The sequence below is a fragment of the Dermacentor albipictus genome, chromosome 3 (genome assembly GCF_038994185.2).
Source record: "Dermacentor albipictus isolate Rhodes 1998 colony chromosome 3, USDA_Dalb.pri_finalv2, whole genome shotgun sequence".
In the NCBI taxonomy this organism is placed as follows: Eukaryota; Metazoa; Arthropoda; class Arachnida; order Ixodida; family Ixodidae; genus Dermacentor; species Dermacentor albipictus.
In genome coordinates this window covers 73,122,553-73,147,404 of record NC_091823.1, presented here as the reverse complement: position 1 = coordinate 73,147,404, position 24,852 = coordinate 73,122,553, and the positions used below count along the sequence as shown (strand labels likewise).

The window sequence follows — 24,852 nt, the reverse complement described above, 5'->3', positions numbered from 1 at the left end:
TGTTTGCTCTCGCTGTCCGTATGTTGTCATGTAGCAGGCTCACTTCCTTTGTTTTTCACCAGGCACATTGTTCGAGTGTCTGGATAGGTGCTTACCAAGTTTGCCAGACATGAAATAGTCTAGCTTTCAGATCTGACGTTTTTGTAGAAAGTTCCTGCATGGGGTCCATGTGCCGTAAACTTGACAAAACACACTGAATAATTTGAAATCTTTAATCCATTCTGCAGCCGCAGAATGGATTCATGTATGCCTTACATGAGTCGAAAGATGCAGGAAATGTGGTGAAACGAAATTTTTGATGGGCAGAATTAAATGGCACATGAAGGAAACCTGCTTATATAATGAATACAGGATATTGACATGGGCACAACGTTTATCTTTTTCTGGTTGCCGTTTTTCACCGGCTAAATGCTGTTGCAATGTTATTGCCTGCCACGAGACTGTAGATGACTGTACATGTATCGAAACTTTCCCGAATGTTGTCATGAATTCTATAGCAAAAGAGTCTTGTCTAATCAGACTGCCTGCCAACACGAACAGTGGAGTACATCTCTGAGTGCATGCAAGTGCCAGCGATCATGCTGGAATGTATCATTAGCGGTATCAATAGCTGACGCACTTGACCCGTAGACGAGATTTTCAATGACTGACGACTGTGCTCGCTCGTCGCTGTCGTTGTTCTTTGAGCGTAACTTGTTTTTCTAGGCACAAGTTTTCCACCCAAGGAAGATTAAGATTTGTGACACACAATTTTGGCACTGCTTTGTTGTTCACTGTCAGCACAAAGTGATGGTATGAAAAAGGTACTCTTGCATTAGATACGACTTCCTTATAATGATGTTTGACTGCATCATTTTAGTGGTTGCTTTTACTGTTCTGGGACGAAAAACAGCCTCCCTACCTGGAGCAGAGAGACAGGTGTGGGATTGCTGCGGATGGCCTGTGGCGGGGCAGCCTTGAGTGTGGGTGCCACCAGCTGGGCTGTCAGTGTTTGTGCCCCAAGGGTGGCCACTGTCAGCGGCATGGGCAGCACACCTGATGCGGGGCTCAGCACCGTTGACACTGGGTTCACCATTCCTCCTGCAAAACACAGGCCACACACAAGTGGGCAGTGTACCATATTTTTGTGAATATACTGATGTCGAGCACGACTCTTTTGATGCTCGAGAACTAGACACATATTATTACGTTAGAAAGGCGGCCTGCTGCTGCATACAGTAGCCATGACCAAGAACTTGCCGAGACAAAAGCTGCTCTGTAAGCTTAGCAAATGCTGTAGGAAACGGTGAAGGAAATGAGAGAAAGAAAGGACTATGCGACTCTGCTTCTGGAAATGAATATTATCTACTTTAGCAACTAGTGAGGGGTCTTGTGATAAATACATTTACACAAGCGATTCAAACACATTTATGTCATTTACAATGCGTTGACTTGATATCATAGTGCACAATGACTGCTCACTCAGACATTTCCTCTGAGAATCGTTTGAGGTTTATCATCTTTACACGAGGATGTTTGTTGCATGCATAAGGTAACCTGCCTTTTCACCCTCGCACATGTTTGCAATTCCAGACTTAAGTCGTCTGTGACACTTGCACAAAGTGACATGTCTCACCTCATCTGCCCTTTCACTGTAGTGCATAGCATTCCAACATTGGCAATGCCAAGTTCTAGTCCACTGTAAAGCATGCACAAAGTGGTGCGCCTAATTGCCTCACTGCATCTGTGCTGTGCTGCATAACGTTCTCCTACTATTCTGTTACTTCTACAGTTCAATGATTAGAACAAGTGGCTCACAAGTGAACAGTCATGAGTCCAAAGCATTGCTGGGAACAGATCTTTTTTCTCTAAAACAGATTTCTTTTATAGGGTCATTTATGACAACCTTAGCAACATGAGTTCTCTTGAGTAACCTGTGCAATGTGCCCTTCCAAGCATTACGATTTAACTGGGCCAATGCAACTACGCTAATGGAGACTGATTTGAAGAACATAAAATTGGTGAATATATATTATGTAAATGCACATTCTTCTATAAATTACAGGTTGTTGTGGCCCACACCTCAAAAGATTGGTTGCGTTTCACTCGAACCAAATATTATCAATTTATGCCAGGATTATGGGTCAACATGTTGTAGCTTTGACAGCAACATGAGTTGGTGATGCATTACCATATTTACATGATTTTAAGTCGACACGAACGTAAGTTGACCCCCTATATCGCGTGTGACAGGGGAAAAAAAAGAAAGAAGCATACTCGCGGGTGCATTCCATAACGAAAACTTATTAGTAGTTGGCATGGTCACTGTACTACTCCTCACTAGTGCAGCCATCGTCATTGCTGCTATGGTCCCACAGCACGTCGCAGTCCAGCGAAATTTCGCATTTGCATACATAAGTGCATTTGGACACATACATAACTCCACGCCGAAAGCACCCACAACACGGAGCAGTCAGGGAGGCTCTTTTGACATGTTCGGTTAGCGTAAGTTCGCGGTCTTCTGCCGCCAGCCACTCGTACTCACGGCGGAGCAGGTCCTTAAAAGGCGAAGATCCAGGCTTGTCTCATGACCATGTTGGACGTCACTGGCAGGGACTGATCATGCATTTCGGCGATGTACGCTGCAAGCTTGGCCTTCAGCTCCAAAAAGCATCCCGACTTCGGCCCACAGAAACCTCTTCGCTTGCCGTCACAGGTTAAAATTTTGCTTCACTGCCGTTGCCACTCTCGCACCACCCATTAAGAAAAATCAAACTTGCTGCCCACTGTGCAGTTATTTGTTTCTTCAGCATAAAGGATGGCAGCCCTCTTCAACGTCGCTGTGAACGAGCATCGAACGTTTAGTGGACTTGGAGCACTCATGATGACTGAGGAAGCACGGAAGTAGCACGTGGCCGGCAGTAAATTTGAATGCGTGAAACTAAAGAGCTACCAGGAAAGAAAAACGTGCGAGCCGCGAGCGGTATCTGCTCTTCTATGAACTATCGATACTCCCCGCAAGCGCCACTGTTCTGAGGGTGCTGCTACAAATGGAACAGCAGCACTTCCATGGACTATCGACGCCCCCACATGAGTGCTGTGTGTGCTGTAAAACTCTCGAAAATGTTGAAAAACCCTTCCGAAAAGTGAACAAATGCGCGCGATAGTGGAAAGGTACAGGTGGGGCTAATTGGAACTACGTTGTAGCTCCCCTGATATCCCGTTGGTCTCGCTTTTTTTTGTAGTGCCATGTTTTGGTTTCGATTGTAAGTCGACCCCCCTCCCCCACTCCATTTCAGATTTTCAAATTTGAAAAAGTGGTTGACTTACGATCGTGTAAATACGGTATATAGTACATACAACTAATGCATAATGGGAATAAACTGGCATAACTAACAGCGACAAAATACTGTCAGACTAGTGACAAACTTGTACCATCATGTCAATCTTCTGTGCGTGTCATAGATGTGACTATACTAACCAGAAGACACAATGACAGCAGATGGTGCCATGGATGCTACATTCGTTGTCTGAGCTACGCTCGCTGCAGACTGAATATTCTGTACAGATGAGTCCTGGATCTGCAAAGAAATCAAGTGTGGTCCAATATGTGATCAGAAATGTTTAAATTGCCCCATACTGACAAGTACAAGAAAGCATCCCCTGACAATGTGATGTCGAAATATCAGTGCCCTAAATTGACAGTTAAAATATGGTGCCAAAAAATCTGCTTGCTTGAGAGATCCATGTGGCTCTTTTACTGTGACAGCAGTTACTCCTCCAATACACTTCTAATGCCGCCTACTTAACGCAAAACTGCTGGAAGCCGGTGCAATCTCAATGGACTGCATGCAACGCTGAAAAATACAATTATGGAAACGACAATGATGGTGGCATACTGAAGGTGATGGCACAATGACGCATACCATTGCATTGCAAAATGGATGCAACAAGTCCTATTTCAAGCTCTTTGCTGATGTTGCAGTAAAACATTGCATATATTATCATATGCTAGTTGAGCGACACATAGATCACGGCAGTACAATGAAATGGAAGGAGAGACAGAGTGGACCCCATCTTCAGCTTTTAGCTGCTGTCACGGTAACAAGTGGAGACATCCAAATATATGAAAGCGTCCTAATTCCGTCATTGAGAAAAAATGGGCACTCTTGTTTATAGCTGCATAAAATGAGACTATGACTTGGCACCAGAGCAAAAATTTCAATTCCTGTGAATAAGCTCCCCTAATCTATAGTAGCTGCTAATGCTGCTCACTGCTTATTAATTCCTTACCCTAGTAGGCAGGCTTATTACTCATTTTCAGCTTCAAGGGGAGACACTGCTCTCTGGAGCTAAAAATTGGCCTAAATATCTTGTTGCATTCCTTTGCTCCACTGAGATTGCACAGGCTTCCAGCAGTTTTGCCTTAAGTAGGCAGCACTGGAAGTGTATTAGGGTAGTAACTGCTGTCACAGTAAAAGAGCCACATGGATCTCTCAAGCAAGCTGATTTTTTGGCACCAAATTTTAACTGTCAATTTAGGGCACTGACATTTTGACATCACATATTCAGGGGACGCTCTGCGGAGGATTAATATTTTGCTTGATTGAACTCCTGTGTCATCGTTCATTGATACAGCTTTTGTCACAGTCACCACGAACATGCCGTGAAATTTTATCTCAAAACAGCATTTCTGATGGTGCCACAGTTTTGGAGTGACGACATCTGTGGCTCTACTAATCTTATCACAATATTTTTTTTCTTTCTTTAAGAAATGCAGAAAGATAATGCAATCGGTCTACAAATTGAACACACATTATTACAGAAATTTTTGAAAAGTAATAATTTGTCCTGGGTGTTACTATGGGTTTTTACTTTAAGAAGTCTGACATGCTATAACATTGGCCTAAATCGGTCTAGAGGGTTCATTCTTATAGCACTGAAAACTCTGATCATTCAACATCATTTTGATATCCTTCATAACAACCAGCATTTCACAGAGAGCTCACCTCCAAACAAGCAAACAGAAGATCATAAGTTTCCCAATATTTTAAAACCTACTTGTTGCCCAGGAAAATCAATTGCATATTTCAAATCACTATGTTAAAATACATAAGTAATGCAAGTTTCACCAATATGTGCCTGTAAATAAATAAAAAGAAGAATGTTTTTTAACTGGAGTGCCCCCCCCCCATACACACACACAAACACACACACACACACACGAGAAGAGATATGCGTGAAGCACTGAGTACATCTGAGGTACACACCTGGCCATGTAGGCTTCCAGTTGCTCCAACAAGCATACTGGATTGTGTCACAGGCACCATGGTCAGTGAAATAGGCACAGGAATAGCGGAGGACAAGTTCACGCCCGTCAGGGACATCTGCACGAAACATGAGCATTACCAACAACAAAAATTATCAGCTTGAATTTGGTTGAACATGCTTACCACCAAATGCACAGCACTTTTTTCTTTACATTGCAAATTATGACAATGATAGCGGTGGTGAGTCCTGTTTAAGTTTTGAACGAAAAAGCCTATGTACTGATTCTATGATGTAATTAAACAAGTTCCTACATACAAAAAAGAAGAAAAAAAAAAGAAAATGACACAGGGAGCTATAACCCATTGGTATATATATATATATATATATATATATATATATATATATAGAAATTGCATAACCCACTGTGCCGAAACGGCACAGTGGGTTATGAGGAAGCTTGTAGTGGACACTTTAGGTTAATTTTGACTGACTGGAGTTTTTTAATGCTCACCCAAGCGATGGTACTTGAGAGTTTTTGCATTACGTCCCCATCGGTTTACAGCCGCAAATCAAACCTGCGACCCTGTGCTCAGAAGTCCATGCCATAGCCATGGAGCCACCATGGTAGATAAAGGGAAAACAAAGGTTCTGATGAAAGCTCTCATTTTAATTACCTAAGATGACAAAACTCTTTTGTTTCTGTCAGCCACTGTGGCGACATTGCAGCAATGACTACAGCCAAAGTAAGTCAAGCAGCAGCTCTCACTTTGATGGATGCAAACACGTTTCCAAATGCTATGATGCTTAAATTTAAGGTTTCGCAAGGTGTCCCACACAAGATAGGTCACTTTTCTCATGCTGTGACTTTTGCCCAGAAAAAAAAAGGGTGCAAAACGTACTTACTTTGTCCTATCAGCAATTGAACCAAGCATTTAGACATATTCATCTCTTTTTTTCTATATTCAAATATCAATTTCAAGCATGTTTATGCCTAAAAAGGTGCTTTGCCAATTGCAAAGTGACAACACCGAAACAGGCAAGTGCGTACGATCAACCACTTATGGGGTTGTCATTTTGGGAGAATTGATTGCATAAGACAGGAGAAGCAGAAGTAGAGAAAAGTATGGATCAGCCTGTTTCGTAGACGCGGCACAATACCCGACCAGGAAGGCTTTCGTTGCCACCACGATCAATACGCAAGGTCAAGTCACAAACGCTCTCACAGTCAAGACCCACAAGTCAGAGATAGCAGAACAGGTCGCTATCGCACTCGCGCTCACAGACCCGACCACCACCCACGTCTACAGCGATTCACGCTCGGCTGTCAAAGCCTTTCAGAAAGGAGCAATTGCAAGCCAAGCTCTACAAATAATCAACAGATCCGCACCGCTGCAGCATCACACCATCTGCTGGTTCCCGGCACACCTCGGAGATATCGAGGACGCCCCTCGCAATCTCAATGAGATGGCTCATAGGAGCGCGCGAGACCTAACCCTCCGCGACGCCACCTATTCTGGTCGTGACCATCCCAGCGAGAATCGGGACCCTCCCTCCACATATAACGAGATAACAAAGCACTTTTATCTAGACCGCAGAATATACAGCACACCTCACAATAAGCTCACCAGGCCTCAAGCCCTCACGTTCAGAATGCTTCAAACAAACACGTACCCCACGCAGAACAGACTACATCACTACATGACTGACCTATACAAAACATCATATTGCGAAAATTGCCATAGCACACTAGACGTACATCACTTGCTCTGGCCGTGTGGTCGGACCCACGCAAACAAGGATCAAGACTCCGCCAGGCTACAAGAAGCATTACGCAGCACGGACCTGGCGGAGCAGCTATGGGCCGTCCAGCGAGCACACGATGCGGCCAGGGAGTTACAACTCCCGGTCCCAACGTGGGAGTAGCCCGCTCTATGGGACCTTGCGTCCCGTAGCTCGCAGGACCTCTCATTAAAGTTATTCAATCCAATCAATCCAATCTACCATCAGTGTTTATTTTCATATCACATAGTTGTCGAGTGCATTTACAGGAATTGCATTGACATCACAGAATTTCATTCTTCAGCTGTAATGACACACAACAAAGACAAGCATGAAACCCTACACAGAGCAGCTCAGCAAAAGCTCTTGAGGGGACACTACAACTGTTTTTCTTAGGCACAGCCCAAGCTCAAAACTGCAGGCTGTATTGTCAAATCGTTTGTCAAGTTAGTTCCCAACCTGATTGTCTAGTTCAAGAAGAATAATGCCTCTTCATCACTGAAATTCTAAAAGCCCATAAGGGGCTCAGTAACATTCACACAGGTTGCACGAGCAAGTGTGTTGAAGCCACAGTGGTCCTTTAACATCTTTAGAACGAATAGTACAAACATTCAGTTTATACTAAATAGGTAATAACCAGAAACACTACTGCACAAAGTAGTACGAGAAAGCTGCTTTATGATTGCATTACTACTCTTTCCCAACTACTTGTTGTGGAGTCTTTGACAGATGACAGGTAAAGCACAAATGGACATGCAGAAATCTAACTCGCACAAATCATGCTCCCCGAACATCCAAGGCTCATTTTGTTTTCATTCTGGTGGACAAATAGTTCAAGCAAGCTTCCACTCAAAAGCCAAGCTTACCAAATTATGCAGGCCCATATTCTGAGGTAAGCTGATGTTAGGAAGGCTGACCATCTCAGGTGACTGTGCTGCCAGTGCGCTTGAAATAGTGGTTGCCTGATTTGGCTTGCTAGTAGCATCATCAGGACACACTGCAAAAAATAAAAAGCCCATTGTCAGTTTTGAACCTGTGTCTTTCCTAGTAACGCTGAGATGTCACTCGGACATTCCCTTAATTTGTACTCAAATCCCGTGCGTTTTTGCTGGGAAGCTTTTACGTGGAAATGAACTTATGGCAGTGGTAATTGAGGGCAGCTCACCATCAACAGGTATGCCATGGTGCCACCCTGCCCATTTCTCGGGTTCATTAAGTGTTATGCTAGGAGCCTGGGTCAGTATAAATTTAAAAAATCAACCTAATTAACCAGGACTTTTTAAAGGGATACCTAGTGATTAGTTGCCGTACGAGGCAAATTCAACTCGGAGCCTGCGTCTGGCCGCCTCTGCAATGAACGTGAGACAATTCAACTACATTGTGTGCTTCCATGTGTCGTGAATAGCAGCCTATTTTCTCTTTTTTGTGAGTTGACGTGATGGGAAATAAAACATTGTCAAAATGATGCAGTGTGTGATCATTGGCTGTTGTTTTTGAATCACCGTATGCTACAGTTTCATATCTAAGCTGATCACATCTAGCCGGCACCCTTGGCACTTGCTCGGCACTGAACCGACAGCGGTGGGTGGTGGTGAGCTGAGTGTATTGTTGATCCAAAAGCTCTATTGGGTGTTGCAAGGCACATGACACACAAGAACCTTGTCGCTAGTGTCGAATACCTTTACAACTGCTTTCTGATCTTTGCATCTGCTCGATTATTCAAACATATTATTTGCAGTGGCCGTAAGGTTACTGTGAATAGATCTGCGTCAATGCTGCACTACACCGTGGTTAGGCCTAACAGCCAAGGCAGGCGTGGTGGTGGATGGCAAACCGTCCAGGAATTTTGCAGCTCACCTGTGATTGGGCCCAAAATCATGCGTGAGGGCTATACTGCGGACCGCAAAAGCGGCAAGCATGCTTACCAAATTCGTCTGTGTGCTGGCTGAACGTAATGGGTTAAGCTCACGTGTGGACGGAAAGCTTCGTGCTGAATTTGCACAACATAGTAGAAACTGCCATTGTTGCGCAGTGAAGTTCACACTTCACAACACTGCGACAATGCATGACCAGTGAATGCTCCCATGTCCTCCACTACCACAAAATTTTAAGTAGACTAAAGCACAAGATGAACAAGAGCCTATAAACAAATTCTCTGTGCTGTGGGAGTTATAAGAAACATTGAATTTGCATTTTTGCATGAAAATATCTGAATAACAGTACTTTGAAAATAAACTGACCTCAGAGATGAATGTGTTTTCACTTTTGCAAGTAAAGAACCAACTTTTTTTTTTTTAAAGATTTGTCAGCATCTGGCTTGTCAAGGTTTTATGCAAATACCACAGCTATACAAACCATTTGCTTTGAAATTATTTGACACTAATTACTATATGCTTTGACTTCGCTTCGAAATAAAAATTGATATTTGCACTAGCCTATTAATAATTTCCAATATGCTTTGCTTAGCTTCAGAGTTTGATCAAGGTTACACCAGGAGCTGTGAGAGACACTGAAGTTCCTAAAACATGCATTGAAATAGACGTCGGGCTGCGCTTCTAATTATACTCGTTTTGAAATCTGGTAAGTGTATTAGGCAACAGCAAAGAATGCACCAAAACTACTGCTGCTTCATCGTAAAGGTGGTTTTTCTCACCTGTGTGACCAGGGTCAGGTTCCAGGACATTTATGTTTACCGGCTCTTTCCTGTGAAAGAAAGAAAAGTACACAAATAAATATTTGAAGCTACAATCATGAAAAAAGGTGCAGTGCTAAGCGTTTTCCACATTCAAGATACCGGTGTTTGAAACGTACATTCAGTTTACGTTCAGTTTCACCTCACGCGACTGGCTTAGACCGCGCCAACGTTGTCAGACACGCCCGTCAGTGCGGCCTAGGCCAATCGCGTGCGGTGGAACTGAACACACATTTCAAACAATCATCTCGAATCACACCCCAGAATCCTACTCATTGTGACTGCACATTTTTTTGTAACATCAACCATGCACACAGCTATTATATACATACAACTAATTATTGCAAGAGAAATTGTCGTCCACATGACTGTAGCCACGAAGCTACAAAGGAAACCAATACCAGTTTCTCAAAATATAAAAATAAAGAAAAGCTTTGCGGTTGAAAAATTTGTCCTGGCCTAGGGGTTTGAACCGGGGACCAAAGCCTTTTTGCGGAGGTTGCTCTACAATCTGAGCCAACCAGGAGGCTAGCAGGCAGCAGTGCGAGGGGAAAGTATTCAACAACTCAAAGCACAGGAGCACTAAATATGATAAAATAGTTCTGGGGAAGCCCATGACGTGGAGAAAGGTTCATGAAAGGGCGAAATTGTAATCCGTGTGATTGTAGCATAAAGCTACAGAGCAAAGCCATACGGGTTTCTCAGAATGAAAGCTTCGCAGTTGAGGAAAAAATTGTTCTGGTCTGGGCATCAAACCTGACACCAACTCCTTTTTGGGGTGGTCGCTTTATTGCCTGAGCTGCTAACCGGGAGGATAGCAGATCGCAGTGCGAGGGTGAATCAATATACAACTTGGAGCAGAGAGAACTTTAATTATTACATTATGCTCGCCATACAGACTGTGTAGCTGCTGGTTAAAGGTAAAGCACTCTTTCCATAACCTGTTAGGCACAAGCTTTGTTTTAACCCTTCGTGGTCATCCGTCAGGTTACTGTACATGGCAGTGTGTGCTGCACTGCCGTGAAGCTGCACTTCAAGGCGAAATTCACATATAACCAGCACCCCGACTTTGCTGTTTACTTTTTTGCATTTTTGTTGCGAGTCATATGCACAAAAATGCGGTAGATTTTCTGTCAACTGTAGCATCTCACTAACATAATGACTTTTCGATGGGCAACCCACAAGGCTTTTTCACTCCTTGTTTAGACAACAATGTTCTCAGCATGACAGGGTAGCATCCACCGGTTCTGCAACTCGGGGATGCAAAGGTCAGCACTCTAAGCTGGCGCCTTGGTGCTGGCTGTGAAAGACGAGGAAAATAAAGATGGGCAGCGCTTGGTCGATGGACAAGCATGGCACGGGCAGTTCTATTCTAGAAGGGTGCTAGTCTAGTCCTGCGTAGGCCAGTGTAGACTGAAACTGACTGCAAGCAGTCAGTGTTGATTGCACTTTAACAGTAATCTATTGAAAAAGAAGTAGATGTCATAAAAAAAAACTAGAAAAAGTAGTAAGCTGGGAGAAAGTAGTAGAATATGCTATTGTTTTTCTGGAAGACACCGAAAATCAGGAGGCCTACGGACAAATCAGTGGCTATGGCAACACTAGATGAGATGTGTGTGAATGATGTGCAAACCTGTTCTCGGCTGTAGCTTGCAGGGGCGGCGATTCATTGGGCTGCTCTTGTGCCTTCATGGTCGGCACAGTTGCCAATGATTCACAGTGCTCATCCAAGCCACCGTACAGGCCTTGGGTGTGGTTGACCACGGGTGGTTTGCCAGGGACAAGGTGGGTGATCTTCACAGCCTTGCGGCCCTCTTCGGTGAAAATCTCTCGAAACTGGTTCAGGTACCTAAAGTTGAAATTATACCATCATGGCTGGTCCCAAACAACTGCACGTCATCTGTTTAGCTCTTTTAACCGTTTGGGTGCCAGGTGTTTTTACAAATTGTAATTGCAATAATTCAAGTTCTGCCTAAGTAACACATTAGCAGCCTTTAACCCTTTCGCTGTCACGGACGTACCGGTACGTCTTCGCGCTTCCCCCCCACAGTGTCACTGACGTACCGGTATGTTCTCTATTGTGCGTTCAAAATTTCGCATCTGAGCGCAAAGCTGTCGCTCCTGGACTGGCCACGTGATCTGTTGACTCTTTCTACAAGTTTGTGTTTTAGCCCGAACTGTGTTGGTACATGTATTGAGGAGTACAGTACGACTGCCACTCGCCCCTCTCTCTTTGCTGAATGGCGCGGTGGCTCCGCGTTCGCTGGATCATGCGTCGCACGTGTGTGGTTATGGGTTCAAGGGTTGTTCTGCTATCTCCGCTGGTTTGAAGGTTTTTATTTGTTTTCTGTTGGTGTGTCTGTTACGGCGCGTCAAGTTCAGGGGCATGCGTCGTTGCCTCTCCGAAAAGAGTGACTCGATTGCTGCTTTCGATCTCTCACTGCACCCTCGCTTCCGACTTGCAGCAGTAAATGTAAAGCCCTTCGAAATTTGTTTTAGCCTTTTTCCATCTCCCTCTGTCTTCTTGATCACACAACGTCCCATTTCTTTCCGTTGAGCTGGTGACTGAAAGGGCATCCTCCCTGCGCGCGGTTACTTTCGAATGGCTGAGCGCGTGGGACCTTCGTCTGCTCATTTGGAATGGTGGCTCTTCCGATTCAGAATACGAGCTGAGCTCGGATTCGGACTCGGACAGAATCTCATGCGAGGAAGATATGAGTTCCGCATCATCAGATTCGGATGTCGAACGGATGTTATAGTCAGGCTGATGATGATGTTTACTAACAACAGCTGCAGAACACTGAAATGTGCATATTGCATTGACTATGTTATGTTATTTTATTGACTATGTTATTTGTATACCAATCATAATAAAAAATAAATTGCTATGTTCATTCCCTGTTATGCTCGTTCCCTGAAACCAAGCTGACACTGGGGATGCATCACGGCCAGAAAGGTCCGACAGCAAAAGGGTTAAATTAAAATGCTTTTTATTGGTGATATGTTGCTAAGCACATCACAAAATTTTTAACCTGGAAATTCAAACAAAAATGACGATTATGATAACGACATTAATAAGAACAATTTGTGTTCCTCAAGCAACATGGCCTTTCCATTGCTGTCATTGTCCCTTGAATTTCTTTAACTTTTTGAATTTCTGCATTGTTCGAAAAAATGCGCTGGCTTTTCACACTGGTCTGTCACACTGTAAAGCGAGAGACATGAGCAATACTAATGGTAGTCAACAGGCTTTGTCATGCAATCTTGCGTACAAAAATAATACCTAACTTAAAAAAAATTTTGTTTAATTAACTTCCAAGGAGATGGCACAATTATGCATGTTTCACTTTTGCAAATTACTACTGATCCATGACATCAGCACGAGCAGGTACGGGAATTTTAAAGTGACACTCACCATGAATGTTCAGTTTTAAAATCTTTTCTGGCTTATTAAGCCTCCTCTCACAGCTGGACTTCCTTTCTTAAGTATTGTAGAAGGGCAATTAACACAGCTCCACTTATTTTTCTCTTTAATGACCTCTTGAGTTACGCTGGATTTGTAGCTGACACTTGAAATACCAAATAGGTCAGCCCTATCGTGAGTGGAGACTAACTAAGATAAAACAAAATGTGGGAATAGAAGGCTGGTGGCAACACGGCCCTGACATTCTCGTGCCAGTTTTGCATGACACCATGGATTTCTGACAGCATCTGCTTAGGGTTACATAATTTATAGATTGAGAAAGCCAAGACTCGACTGTTACTTCTAAGTAACTTTTCTGTACAGAAACAGCCCAAATACACAAAAACAGTGAAACTCATGACAGCGCAGATGGCATCGGTGGTGTTCCAGTTTAGGCACAATTAAAACAAGGGAAGGTTGGTTTTCACTTAAAGTGGCAATACTCAAACTTCTTTTTGCCTAAAAAGAATACAGGTATTGCCGATCTTGCCTATGGCTTTTTAGCATATGTATCTACAATGCTGCTGCCATACAAATTTTCTGGATAGGACTGGCTCTTGGAGCATCTGTGTTCAACAGTGACGGGTGTCACTGAAACAAATAGCAGAACATTGCAATGACAGGCAAATATCCTGCATAATTTATGTGCCTAGATCCAATGAACTAACCCTGATGAGCAAAAATAAAATGCATATCATAGTCTGCACATACCTGGTAACATTGGCTTGAGTGCCAAGGTTGAATCTGCAAGCCACAAAATGTGTCATTGAGTTGTCAGAGCAATAGATACACTAAAAACTTAATACGAAAAAAAAAGTATATATATATATATATATATATATATATATATATATATTTAAAAAAATTAAATTATGGGGTTTTACGTGCCAAAACCACTTTCTGATTATGAGTGGAGTGGAGGACTCCGTAGTGGAGGACTCCGGAAATTTTGACCACCTGGGGTTCTTTAACGTGCACCTAAATCTAAGTACACGGGTGTTTTCGCATTTCGCCCCCATCGAAATGCGGTCGCCGTGGCCGGGATTCGATCCCGCGACCTCGTGCTCAGCAGCCTAACACCATCGCCACTGAGCAACCGCGGCGGGTTATATATATATATATATATATATATATATATATATATATATATATATATATATATATAAATTAAAAGCTTGTTAATTTGAATTCTGAGATGTTACGAAAATTAGAATTACACAAGATACTAACTAATGAAAGTCAGAGACAAAATATAGCTTGGTTAAGGCGCGTATATAGTCCAACATATCGTGAGCACGTGCGCACATGCTACGCTGCGTTGGTGAGAACAACGTCTATAGTTCTAAGCACTGGCGCAGTGAACGTAACCAGATGCGGTCAACGCGGTCCGACGTGCCTGACGTCGAGATGGCTCTTGCTCCATCCACGCATTCATTGCGCCGACTGCGCCGACCCACAATGAGTGGCACAGAGAAAAAAGGTGCCCATGCTGCTTCACCAACGGTCGAAGAGAGTTGTTCAAAGCGGCGTGCGGGTTGCGGATCGCTCTGTGCATGCTCTGAAGAGAGCAGCCGACGGCATGCACATCGAAGTCTAGAGGGCGCGGCATTTCCGTTGGCGCAGCGGAAGCAGCATAGCGTGACTGGGCGCAAGTGACACACGCTGGAAACGTCGGACTATTATAAACCCATCTTTACACCGCCGACACTCGCTGCAGGCACAAGAGCTGTGCTCTAAAATGCATTTGCGAAATGCACCACAACCTACTGCGACGTAGGCCTCCATTGTACTTTCGTAGCTGCACCCTCCAAACAGGTATCCCAGTGATGCTTTCCTTTGAGTAACAATCACGAATCTCAAAGGCTATTCTTTTTGGTACTGCGAGCGCCGATAAACGTCATGGCTGCTATCTGTTAAACACTGCTGGTGCCGCTTTTATGCAGAACACCTCGTAGAGAAAGAGCATAGTCTCCAAGATGTAGCATGAAAAAAAGAAAGAAAAATAAAAACATGCAGCGCCGCATCCGCATTTTTATCTTGAAGATCTTGAGAGAGGGAAAGAACCAACCTGCAACATGCCTGACCAGGCGCAAACGCGTCTCTCTCTCTCTCTCTCTCTCTCCAGTCAGGCCTAAACGAAGGGCTGCAGATGTAAATAGCAAAGCTGCATAGCCGTCGCAGCGCACCAGTGTCGACAAGATGCTCCCAAGCACTAGCACTCTCACTAATTAAGATGGCGCGGAGTTCGAATTATCGGTGGCGGTGCGGACTTCAGTGTGAATTAGTGGGAGGCGTTACGTATTGCTTTCAAAACATTGTTCAATGAATTGCGGCGGCTACTTTGAATTATCCAAAATTTCAAATTAACAACAGTTATGAATTAACAAGCTGTTACTGTGTACATATATATATATAAACGAGAAGAAAGGGGGTTAACAAAGAGGCCCGATTTTTATTAGTCATATCATAAGAAGCCATCAAACACGTGACACCTAGGACAACATAGGGGAAATTACTTGTGCTTAATAAATGAAATAAAGAAACGATAAATTAATGGAAATTAAAGTGGATGAACAAACAACTTCCCGCAGGTGGGAACCGAACCCACAACCTTCGAAGGTGTTTCTTGTAGGCTTCTTATAATATGACTATATATATACATATATATATGGTGCCTAATTGTGCTAATAAAGTAGGTGAAGCACAGGTCTGACCACTAATGAAGTGTAAAAAGGAAAGAAACTGAAATAGAATCAACACAGTGTCACCTTCCGGATTTCTTTTCTTGACATTTTCTTTTTGCTGTATTCTCTTTTGTATTGACCATGCAATGCTTAGCAAGCGCCCCATGATAGATATGTGCCATCTGCCACAGGGTTATCAAAAGCAGCAACACTCACTCGCAGCTAGTGCCCTTGTTATGCCCTTCCCGGTCAACATAGAGCCGCCCAAAGAACTGCTCATCAGTCGGCCGTTGAAGGATGGTGACACGAGTGAGCTTTCCCGTGCCTGGCTCTGTCTCCAGCACATACTCCTGCACCACCAGAGGCGTGTTGTCCGTTGTTGGCTCAGGGGGTTGTTTGACGCGCGCCAGTTTCTCCACCTGCATGAGCACATACACCAAGGAACAGTCACTATAAATATACTAAGCCATCAGCTGACAAGACTTCTTTGACAAATATTGTTACCCAAAGCTTTTCCCCATGCTGCTGCTAACCCGCTTTCAATGCCTCTACCTCTGATTGTCACTATGACCACTCTCCTTCTCCACAATGTAGTCAGCTCCATCCATGCCAACTTGCCTACTCTACTTTGCCAACATACAGAGCACAGGACTGAAAATTTTACCCTGGTAAGCCACTATTCACGAAAAGCTATTTACACAATGCATTTTCAAGAAACACAGCTCTGACAAAGATAGGAAAGAGGGAGAGTGAGGCTGTATTGTTTTTAGTTTTCTTTGGAGCAATGGTCGTCATCTGTTTCCTTCACTTCAACGTCACAATATGGCGCAGACCACTGATATTGTAAGCTGCTGAAGGTGCAAATATTGCTGCTAGAACTAGTGCCACATTATACCAAAATCACCTATCTACAAAGCATATAGCACAAGAGGTAATCATGCAACCCAAGCAACTGCATGTATTCAATAGTGAGTGCACAGCGAACGTCCGATACACTTTAATAATGCAGTCGAATAATTAGGATAATGTTTAGATCTGCTCTTTCCAGGTCATAACTTACAGCATGTGGCAGCATTAGCAATAATATTTTACACATACAAATTATTTTGCAACATTTGCCAACAACGTTTAATATAAATGTAGCATTCATCCCAGGGTGAGTGAATGTGAGTGAACAAACTGCTCAAAGAAGCACATGGGGCAATTTGTTGAATGCAAGAAGGCAGTGCAAATACACAGATAACATAGAGCTATTATAATGGCAGGGGGCACATGATGATTCAGTACTGGCAGGGGAAAAAAAGAATAAGAGAAAAAAAAAAGACCTTGTGAGATTTTGGCTGTTCACTCAAAGATCTGTAAACGTTTCCCACTTTAAAAAAAATTAATACTACATGCCACGATGAACTCAGAAGGGAACACATATTTGAAGTTTACTATAACAAGCAAGTCAGTCAAACATGCATGCTGACAGCAAACACCCATTCGTAAAAAGGGTTAACCATTTTTGCATAGCTGTGCATAGCTAATGATGGCAAAATATTCTGGCTACATGCATGCACATTGAGATACAGCTGCTTTCCGATAAATGACAAAAGTCACTGAGCCATCCTTGTGCCTGATTAGTGTGTGCATTGCTAACACTAGTTTAAGCAAAACCGGAATCCGAAAATGTTCCTACACTAAGAAACTACACTCAAATACTTGTTAGCATGCTGCCAGATGTAATCGGCTACATATTCAGACTGCTGCGATACAATACCATCTGGCAGAGCAATGTAATACATACCACGACATTATCTTCAGATCCCTTCAGCTTCACATATGTCATTATTTGCTGGTGTCCCATGCCAGTGTTATATCAGCAATGAGTAAAGTGGTACGCAAGTATTTCATCAAACAGAGCGTTCACATTGACAACAAAAACAACATCAAGATGGCAACACTCAATTCAATTGATATCCCAGAATACAATTACCTCATTCGTTAGGGGCACTGGCATCGTTGCCCTTTTCTGCATCCACATATCAGCCTGCAAGAAGATAAACGCATGTAAAAAGCATGACAAGCAATTCAATATGTTTACACATATGCATAGAGATCCACAACAATCAAACAATCATATTCCGATTATTTTCCTTTTCAAAGTTCGTCACTGGTTCAAGCAGCACTTCACTTTCGTCATCAGCATAATCGACCAGTCACAAGTGGCGGATGATAAGAAAGAAATAGAACCAAGCACAAGGAATCCTTACATTAGACTGGCCCCTTTTACCTCAGCACTGAAGCATTACAAGAGGAGTGGGTAAATGATTAGAAGGAAGACTTAATGCAAAAATAAACCTACACTAGAGCTTCATTTAAAGATGCAAGATTATTACATATGACTATGTTCTTCGCAGGAGGCACAAAACCTAAATCTTGGGGCTGTTGCTTATCAGTAGTGTTACCCTCAAACCATTTGTGTAAAGTGAGAAAGTATGGCTGTAGGCTCACAAAGTATCTCAATTTACCAACTGGGTAACTTAGGAAACAATTATGTTATCTCTAATAAAACTGCTCTCTAAAGAACAACATATATATATAAATTCAGGATTAAGAAGGAAGTATCCGGGACTGACACTTAGGTTATTAATTGTGCACGAATATAGTTTCTTCTTTCTTTACTTTTTTTACAGGAAATTTCAATACTGATAATTTTTGGACATTTCTACTCACAAAAATTTTTGTCGATAAAGAATGTCCATCTGTCTCAACAAATGATTAGGCTATTCCCAGAAGATAAACAATAAGTTAGCTCATAGAAAGTGTTTTCTAATTTTCATTCCTTTACAGGTTGTTCATTTTCGCTCACAAAAATTAGTGCCATCATAAACATGCAGTAATTTCATTGTCCACGCTAGACGCACAGGCAAGGAGACAGGCAAAACACACAACTCAGTCCACCACACCTGTTTGGAAGGCATGGTTGGTAATGGTGGCTTTGCTGGTACTCTCTTGCGGTACTGCACGATGAAGTCATGCGCCCTCAGGTATGGTGGTGTGGCACACTGCTGCTCCAACTTTTTCCGACGATTGATGGCCACTTGGCTGTGTTTTTTTGCCATCCTATAACAGGAAATAACAATGACGATTCTTACCCAGGGCCAATTATAGCGTACAACCAAAAGCCTCTGAGCCAACACAAAGCAACCTTCAAAATGTGTAAGGCTATGGCATAGCATTAACATTTTCTAATTGTTCTTTCATTAGCCCCGATTTGAAGATGCACTGAAGATGTGAATGTGCGAATCTGGCAAGCATGAAGAATGAATCTGAAAGAGTTGCTTAAACATGAAAGTGCCGAAACTCGTGTTAAATAAAGGAAGCAAAACAAAAGCAGCTTGCAACACTGCATTATGGAGAATATAACAAAAATAATTCTAGTTATGCATGTTTGGCAAGTTATCAGAGAAATAGCTGTGCCCTTATCTTTGAAACGAGCGTTCACAACGGTGCCATAGAAGCAGGCATGCCAGTCGAGTTTTGACACAATGTAAAATTTGTGAGTCTGGTCAGTCTATGCCTATGCACCAGTGACAGCTTTAAATTTCACTGTCAAGCTTCATCAAGGCACAGCATCGTAAAGGCACAGCATCGTAAAGGTTCGGGTATGCCATGGTCATATAGCGTGGGTAAGCACCTGTTGATCATGTGACTGCTGAAGCGAGCCTTTTTGTGCTGCAGCCAGTTGGAGACGACAGCCACACCCACTGTAGGCTCCAGGCAGAGAGGCTCCGCAGTGGCCATGACCAATGCTGCTTCCAGGTAGAGCTTGTCTTCAAGACTCCACGAGTGGCCATCACCTCGTGCCACTAGCCCCACGTCACAAAGCACAGACTGCAAACACAACAACTCAAGCCTCTTGGTTTGGATGCAAGCCACAGTTAAGCTCGACTACTCACAAAATTAATATAGATATGGGGTAAGCAGTCGGCCATATAAATTAATGCAGCAAAAGATTAAGCAGCTCCAACACACATAATGGAAGCTATGTGAAGCAAAGCTTTGTATAATGTTAGTGCGTAAGTTTATGCTGAAGTCTCAGTAGACAAAAAGTTTTACACATTCCCATTTAAGTGCAGTTGCATTTCAGAATCAAAACTCCTGTTCTTATGCTCAGAAGTACAATGCTACACTTCCAGAGTCACCATGCCAACATGGTAGATAAGTACAGTGTGGATAATAATGCACTATATATGACTGAGCAGGGTCAAGTATATGAGTAACATATATAGAGTTTGAGCCTCAATATAACGAATTTTGATTTAAAGATTTTTTTAAAGTATGTCCCAATCCGTAGCTTCACTGAAGAGATCCCTGTAAGTTGTAGTTTAGCAAAGCAATAGCGTGCTGCTGTTTACATAAAAACAATGTCCTTGTGCACTGTACGCACCATAGCCTTTTGACAGTTTGAACAATATTTATCCTACATTAATGTTAAGGGCTTGACAATGGTCTAAGGCCTCTCAATTACAAGTTCAATAGCAGCATTTTATGAAGACTTACAGTGTAAGAGCATTTGTGTGGAAATAATAGCCCAATAAAAAAGGACACCAATATACAGGTCACGTAAGCACAGTGATATACAGATAGTACTAAGCATCCTGACCACTTGTAAAAAAAAGGCCTTTTGGACACCATATTGCATAATGTGCCACTAAAACAGACACTTGCATTCATAACAAGCAATTAAGAGAGAAAATGTAATTGAGACAGACTTCATGACTCAAATGCACCTTTCTGCCGTTGTTCCGACTGACAGTAATATGAATTTGAACACAGGCACAATTCTCATTGCCATCTCTGAAGCAACTTTCGCTGCTCTTTGCTATATGAAAAATACAATGATCATACCTATCTGCACACTGGTTGCTCAAGCAGCATGAACAAGTCTGCAGCATCAGTTATTTTTCCCACGAAATCGCCACCGTAAAGTTTAAGAGATCTCACCAGGTGACATCGAAAGTCACGGAGCTTGCTGCTCTCTGTACCACCTCAAAAATGGAGCGTTTTCAGTGAGTCCAAGGCAGATAAGCATTGCTTGCGTTTCATTTTATGCCATGGACTCTATGAACAACTAATTCTAGAAATCCGAGAGCTCCTTCGATACCTTGTTGAGCAAGGACATGGTATCACATTTCAGTGGCTCCCTAGACACTGGAGCGTTATGTGCAATGAAGATGCCAACAAAGCTGCTCAATCTGCTCAAAAAGATACTGTGCAGGAACCAATCCTGCTGCCAAGAACAAATGCAGCAGCAGAACTTAGAGTGCTTGCGAATTATGCCACAGAATTGCTATGGAACAGACCTAGTTTTCAGCATGCATGTCTGCATTGACTGGACCCCTGTCTGATTTCCTCGTCCACCTGGACTATCCTGACCTGAGGCAACAGTTCATTGCCAAATGTGGCTTGGCAGCGCTATTACAAGATCCTTCGCTTTCTGCATTAAAAGGGGACATAGTGATGCGCATGACCACTGTGGCAAACTATTGAACACCTTCTTTGCCACTGTCCCCATACAGTGTACACAGGCAGTCACTTGCGACTGCGTGTCCTGTCTTGAAGACCAGCCGCTTACAGAGCACAGTCCTGGAATGCTGGCCTACATAGTCGTGACACGACAAGTTTGTCAAGGCACTCTTGAAGTTTTTGCGTTTGAGTGGCCTATTAGAGAGACTATAGCTTTCACAGACTTTTCCCATATCTTGTATTTTTTTCTTCGTGCCTTTGCTTTATCTCTCCACCATTCGTTCAATCTCTCATTTCCCCTTACCCTTTCCTCAGTGCAGAGTAGCACGCCAAAATCTTTTCCGGTTAACCTCCCTGCTTTTCCCACCCCATTTCTCTCTCTCTCAGTGGCTGTTGAGTGCAATAACTTTTTTTAGAGTGATATGTACTGCAGTACCACCTCCTTCAACCTTGTTAAAAAAACAAACACAGAGATCCAAGTTCACCATGGCCAGCAGACTCACACGCACACTAGTGTTATACCGTAATGCAACAAAACATCAGTACCTGCGTCATATACACAGGCAAGACTGAAACTAAAGTCACTGTTAAGTTATTCATTGGTGCAATATGTAATAAACAGATGGTCTTGCTGCTGTACTCTATGAAAGACTAGCAGCTTAAATTATTTCCACGTAAATATGAGCATCAAGGTCCAGGAAGGTCGTCATGAGCTTCACTCCTAATCGCCTTGTAAGTTGTGTACAGAGAGGTGTTTAAACATCAAGGTGGCAGCATCTGTACTACTAAATGCACACAACGTAAAGATATGGTGCGTTAAGCTGAAATGCAGTGAGAAGTTGTGAGATCACCGGCACAAGTTCTTTACAGTTGGCCCACAATCTGGCATTTGCAAGATATGGCGAGCAAGCATTGCTGTGAAACATAATGTCATTTTGCAATTTTTGCCTGGTATGCTATCTTGATGATATCATTGTGCACCTGTGAAGCAGCTTGATCCACCAATTTGAAATTTCCTGCAATAAACTGTTCAAAGTAGAAAACAGTGTTTTTGCCTGCACTGCAAAGCACCACCAATATAGCCGAGAAGTTGATATTCACTCAAACGAGCACATACTAATGCGAGGACAAAGCATGTGCTCCTTAAATGTGGTATCCACATGCACATGGCTACATACGCTGTCTGTAATATCCAAACGAAATAAAACACAGGTCTGTCGTACATCCTTTTACACAATATCATATACATATATATCATAAATACCAAAAGAACAGAATAACTTTTTATCAAGCATCGCTATCGAAACACAGCTAAACTTCAAGAACTTATAAGCGTACATAACATCTTAGTTTCTTTTGACATGGCTCTGTTGTGTCTCAACACCACATAGGTATAATTAGATGTTTGCCACGAGGCAAACACCCACCCATCCATCAGTGCCTATCCAGATGTCAACACAGCATGGAAACCGACTGTTGACGAGTCTACAAAAGGCCACTAACCCCATCACTACCTGACACCCTGAACTAGTAATGAGGGGGGGCCACCATCAAATGCTACTGAATGAGGATGGCGACCTTGGATTCGCAGGTTGCTATCTTGTCGCATATTCCATACCATCGGGCTTCAGAGGCAGGGTTACTGGGGAGCGCTGCAGTAGCATAAGTGTGGTATCGTAACGGATTCGACGACTGTGATTTGCTGCTAGACAGTCTTCAGGTTCCCTACTCGATTTGTCTAGGGAAGACGACGGTATTAAAAGCAGAGACTTTTCATGCAGTAGGACAAAGTGTCCTGATGTCAACTCGGATGTTTAACTTGCTCCTGCATGGAGCCTTCTTAACTGGAGCCATGTAACTAAACTAATAAACCCTTTTCCCTTCATTCCTACTACCTGACATATTTGTCGATCGGTTTGGTGGATTCCTTGCCCTAGCGCCACCCTAAGCTGCAACAGCTCCTGTAAACCCTTTTGTAGTGTTTTCGCTGTTTTATTCTTGTACTCCTTCTTTGTCTATGTTCCTACGTTATTTTTCTTCACTGCCATTACAATTTCAATAGTATTTTTCCTTTGTTTCCATGAAAGCTAGAGTGTTCCACGATAGTATTGTGTAACTCATTCCATTTGGGCCAATATTCTTATTTAATTTCAATTTTGAATTTCTTAGCGTAGTTGTGAATTGCAGAATTTACACGACCCACGCTCCCCCTCTATGTAATAGTACTTTCATTCCAGTTGGAGGCCTTTACAAATTATTTGAATGACTGAATGAATCTGTAGTCATGAACATCTATAGCTTCAACTCACCTGAGTGGTTGGTTTTAAGAGAACGTAGTGCGTGGAGAATGTGCCCATTGTTGGTAGGCACCTCCTGTGGTCTCGCACTTCAACGACTATGCAGCCACTGTAGAATACTGGTGCCTAGTAAGAAGGTAAACGAGATGCACAAATTATAAGTGCATGACATGTGCTGAGGAAATGCTCCCATTCTTTGCAGGTGTGCAAACTTTAGGCCACCTTGCATACCCAAAGAGAGAAGGCATGGCCTACCTGAGATCTTTCCAAAAGGTCAACCAGTATAGGTGGAAGCTGTAGGGCAGGAAAGAGAACAACAGGAGTTAAAAAGGTATTGTATACATTTGAGCATACTCTTGCAACTACACTCCTGCTGTTACCACCACTGCAGAAGGCCAACTGCACATGAACAGTAATACAGCAAGTTGGGCGATTTGGTTTCTGTTACTAACGAAACTAGAGAGCGCAAAAACGTTCATAGCCTTTATTATCTGCCAGGTGTTATTCTGACATGTATATACATCGCACAATTTTATTAATAAAGTTCAGTTGTGAGTGAGCGCTCGTCTTGTCGCCTATGTTTATCTTATCGTTCATCTTGCCCTCGTTCTCTTTCTGCACTCTCTCATTTCATTATGCACATGTGCAACCCTTTATAGGTGGCAAGGCTGGGGCAAAAATAGGAAAATGGCATGCTATATTAAGAGCAAGTAATTTGTGGTGAAATTTTGATTAATTTACATACAGAGAATTTCGCAAGATGGCTGGAATACCCAGTCACACTTGTTCAATAGCATAAACTGCTTGCGGAACAAACAGCAGGTGTTCTAAACAATTGTGTAAATTGGGCCCTTGCAAAAATGAACCTTCTTACAATATCTCAAACGCCTCTGGAAATATTATATGCACTGAAATCCACATCTGAAAATTTTTAAATTTTGTTCAAACAAATTAAGCTAAGTCTCTTATGGCCTAATATGATAACCATGCACTGTTTGATTCCAACTAGGCATCCCATTAATTGAAACCTCTGGCTTGCTCAGGCAACGTAACAGAACATGGCTTCTGCAACCACAGGCTAGGGTAGGACATTGATTGAGCAATAGATAATGAATTTGTGTATTCCAACAAGAATTCTGTCAGGCCTCCCGTGTTGACAAAGTTATGAACTGC

The 24,852-nt window shown here is 42.8% G+C and overlaps 1 protein-coding gene across 1 annotated transcript in view; it reads right to left on the bottom strand.

Annotated features, from left to right (window-relative positions):
- Spt20 (transcription factor Spt20 homolog) overlaps positions 1-24,852 on the bottom strand; it is a 34,712-nt gene that overhangs the window by 6,878 nt on the left and 2,982 nt on the right. The window contains exons 7-19 of the mRNA XM_065430156.2: positions 23,935-23,973; positions 23,692-23,805; positions 19,551-19,747; positions 18,820-18,976; positions 17,847-17,900; positions 16,085-16,287; positions 13,896-13,928; positions 11,355-11,570; positions 9,683-9,732; positions 7,896-8,026; positions 5,250-5,366; positions 3,461-3,560; positions 902-1,080 (exon numbers count right to left, since the gene is read on the bottom strand). Coding sequence (XP_065286228.2) covers positions 902-1,080; positions 3,461-3,560; positions 5,250-5,366; positions 7,896-8,026; positions 9,683-9,732; positions 11,355-11,570; positions 13,896-13,928; positions 16,085-16,287; positions 17,847-17,900; positions 18,820-18,976; positions 19,551-19,747; positions 23,692-23,805; positions 23,935-23,973 — 1,590 coding nt within the window. The remainder of the gene's footprint in view (positions 1-901; positions 1,081-3,460; positions 3,561-5,249; positions 5,367-7,895; positions 8,027-9,682; positions 9,733-11,354; positions 11,571-13,895; positions 13,929-16,084; positions 16,288-17,846; positions 17,901-18,819; positions 18,977-19,550; positions 19,748-23,691; positions 23,806-23,934; positions 23,974-24,852) is intronic.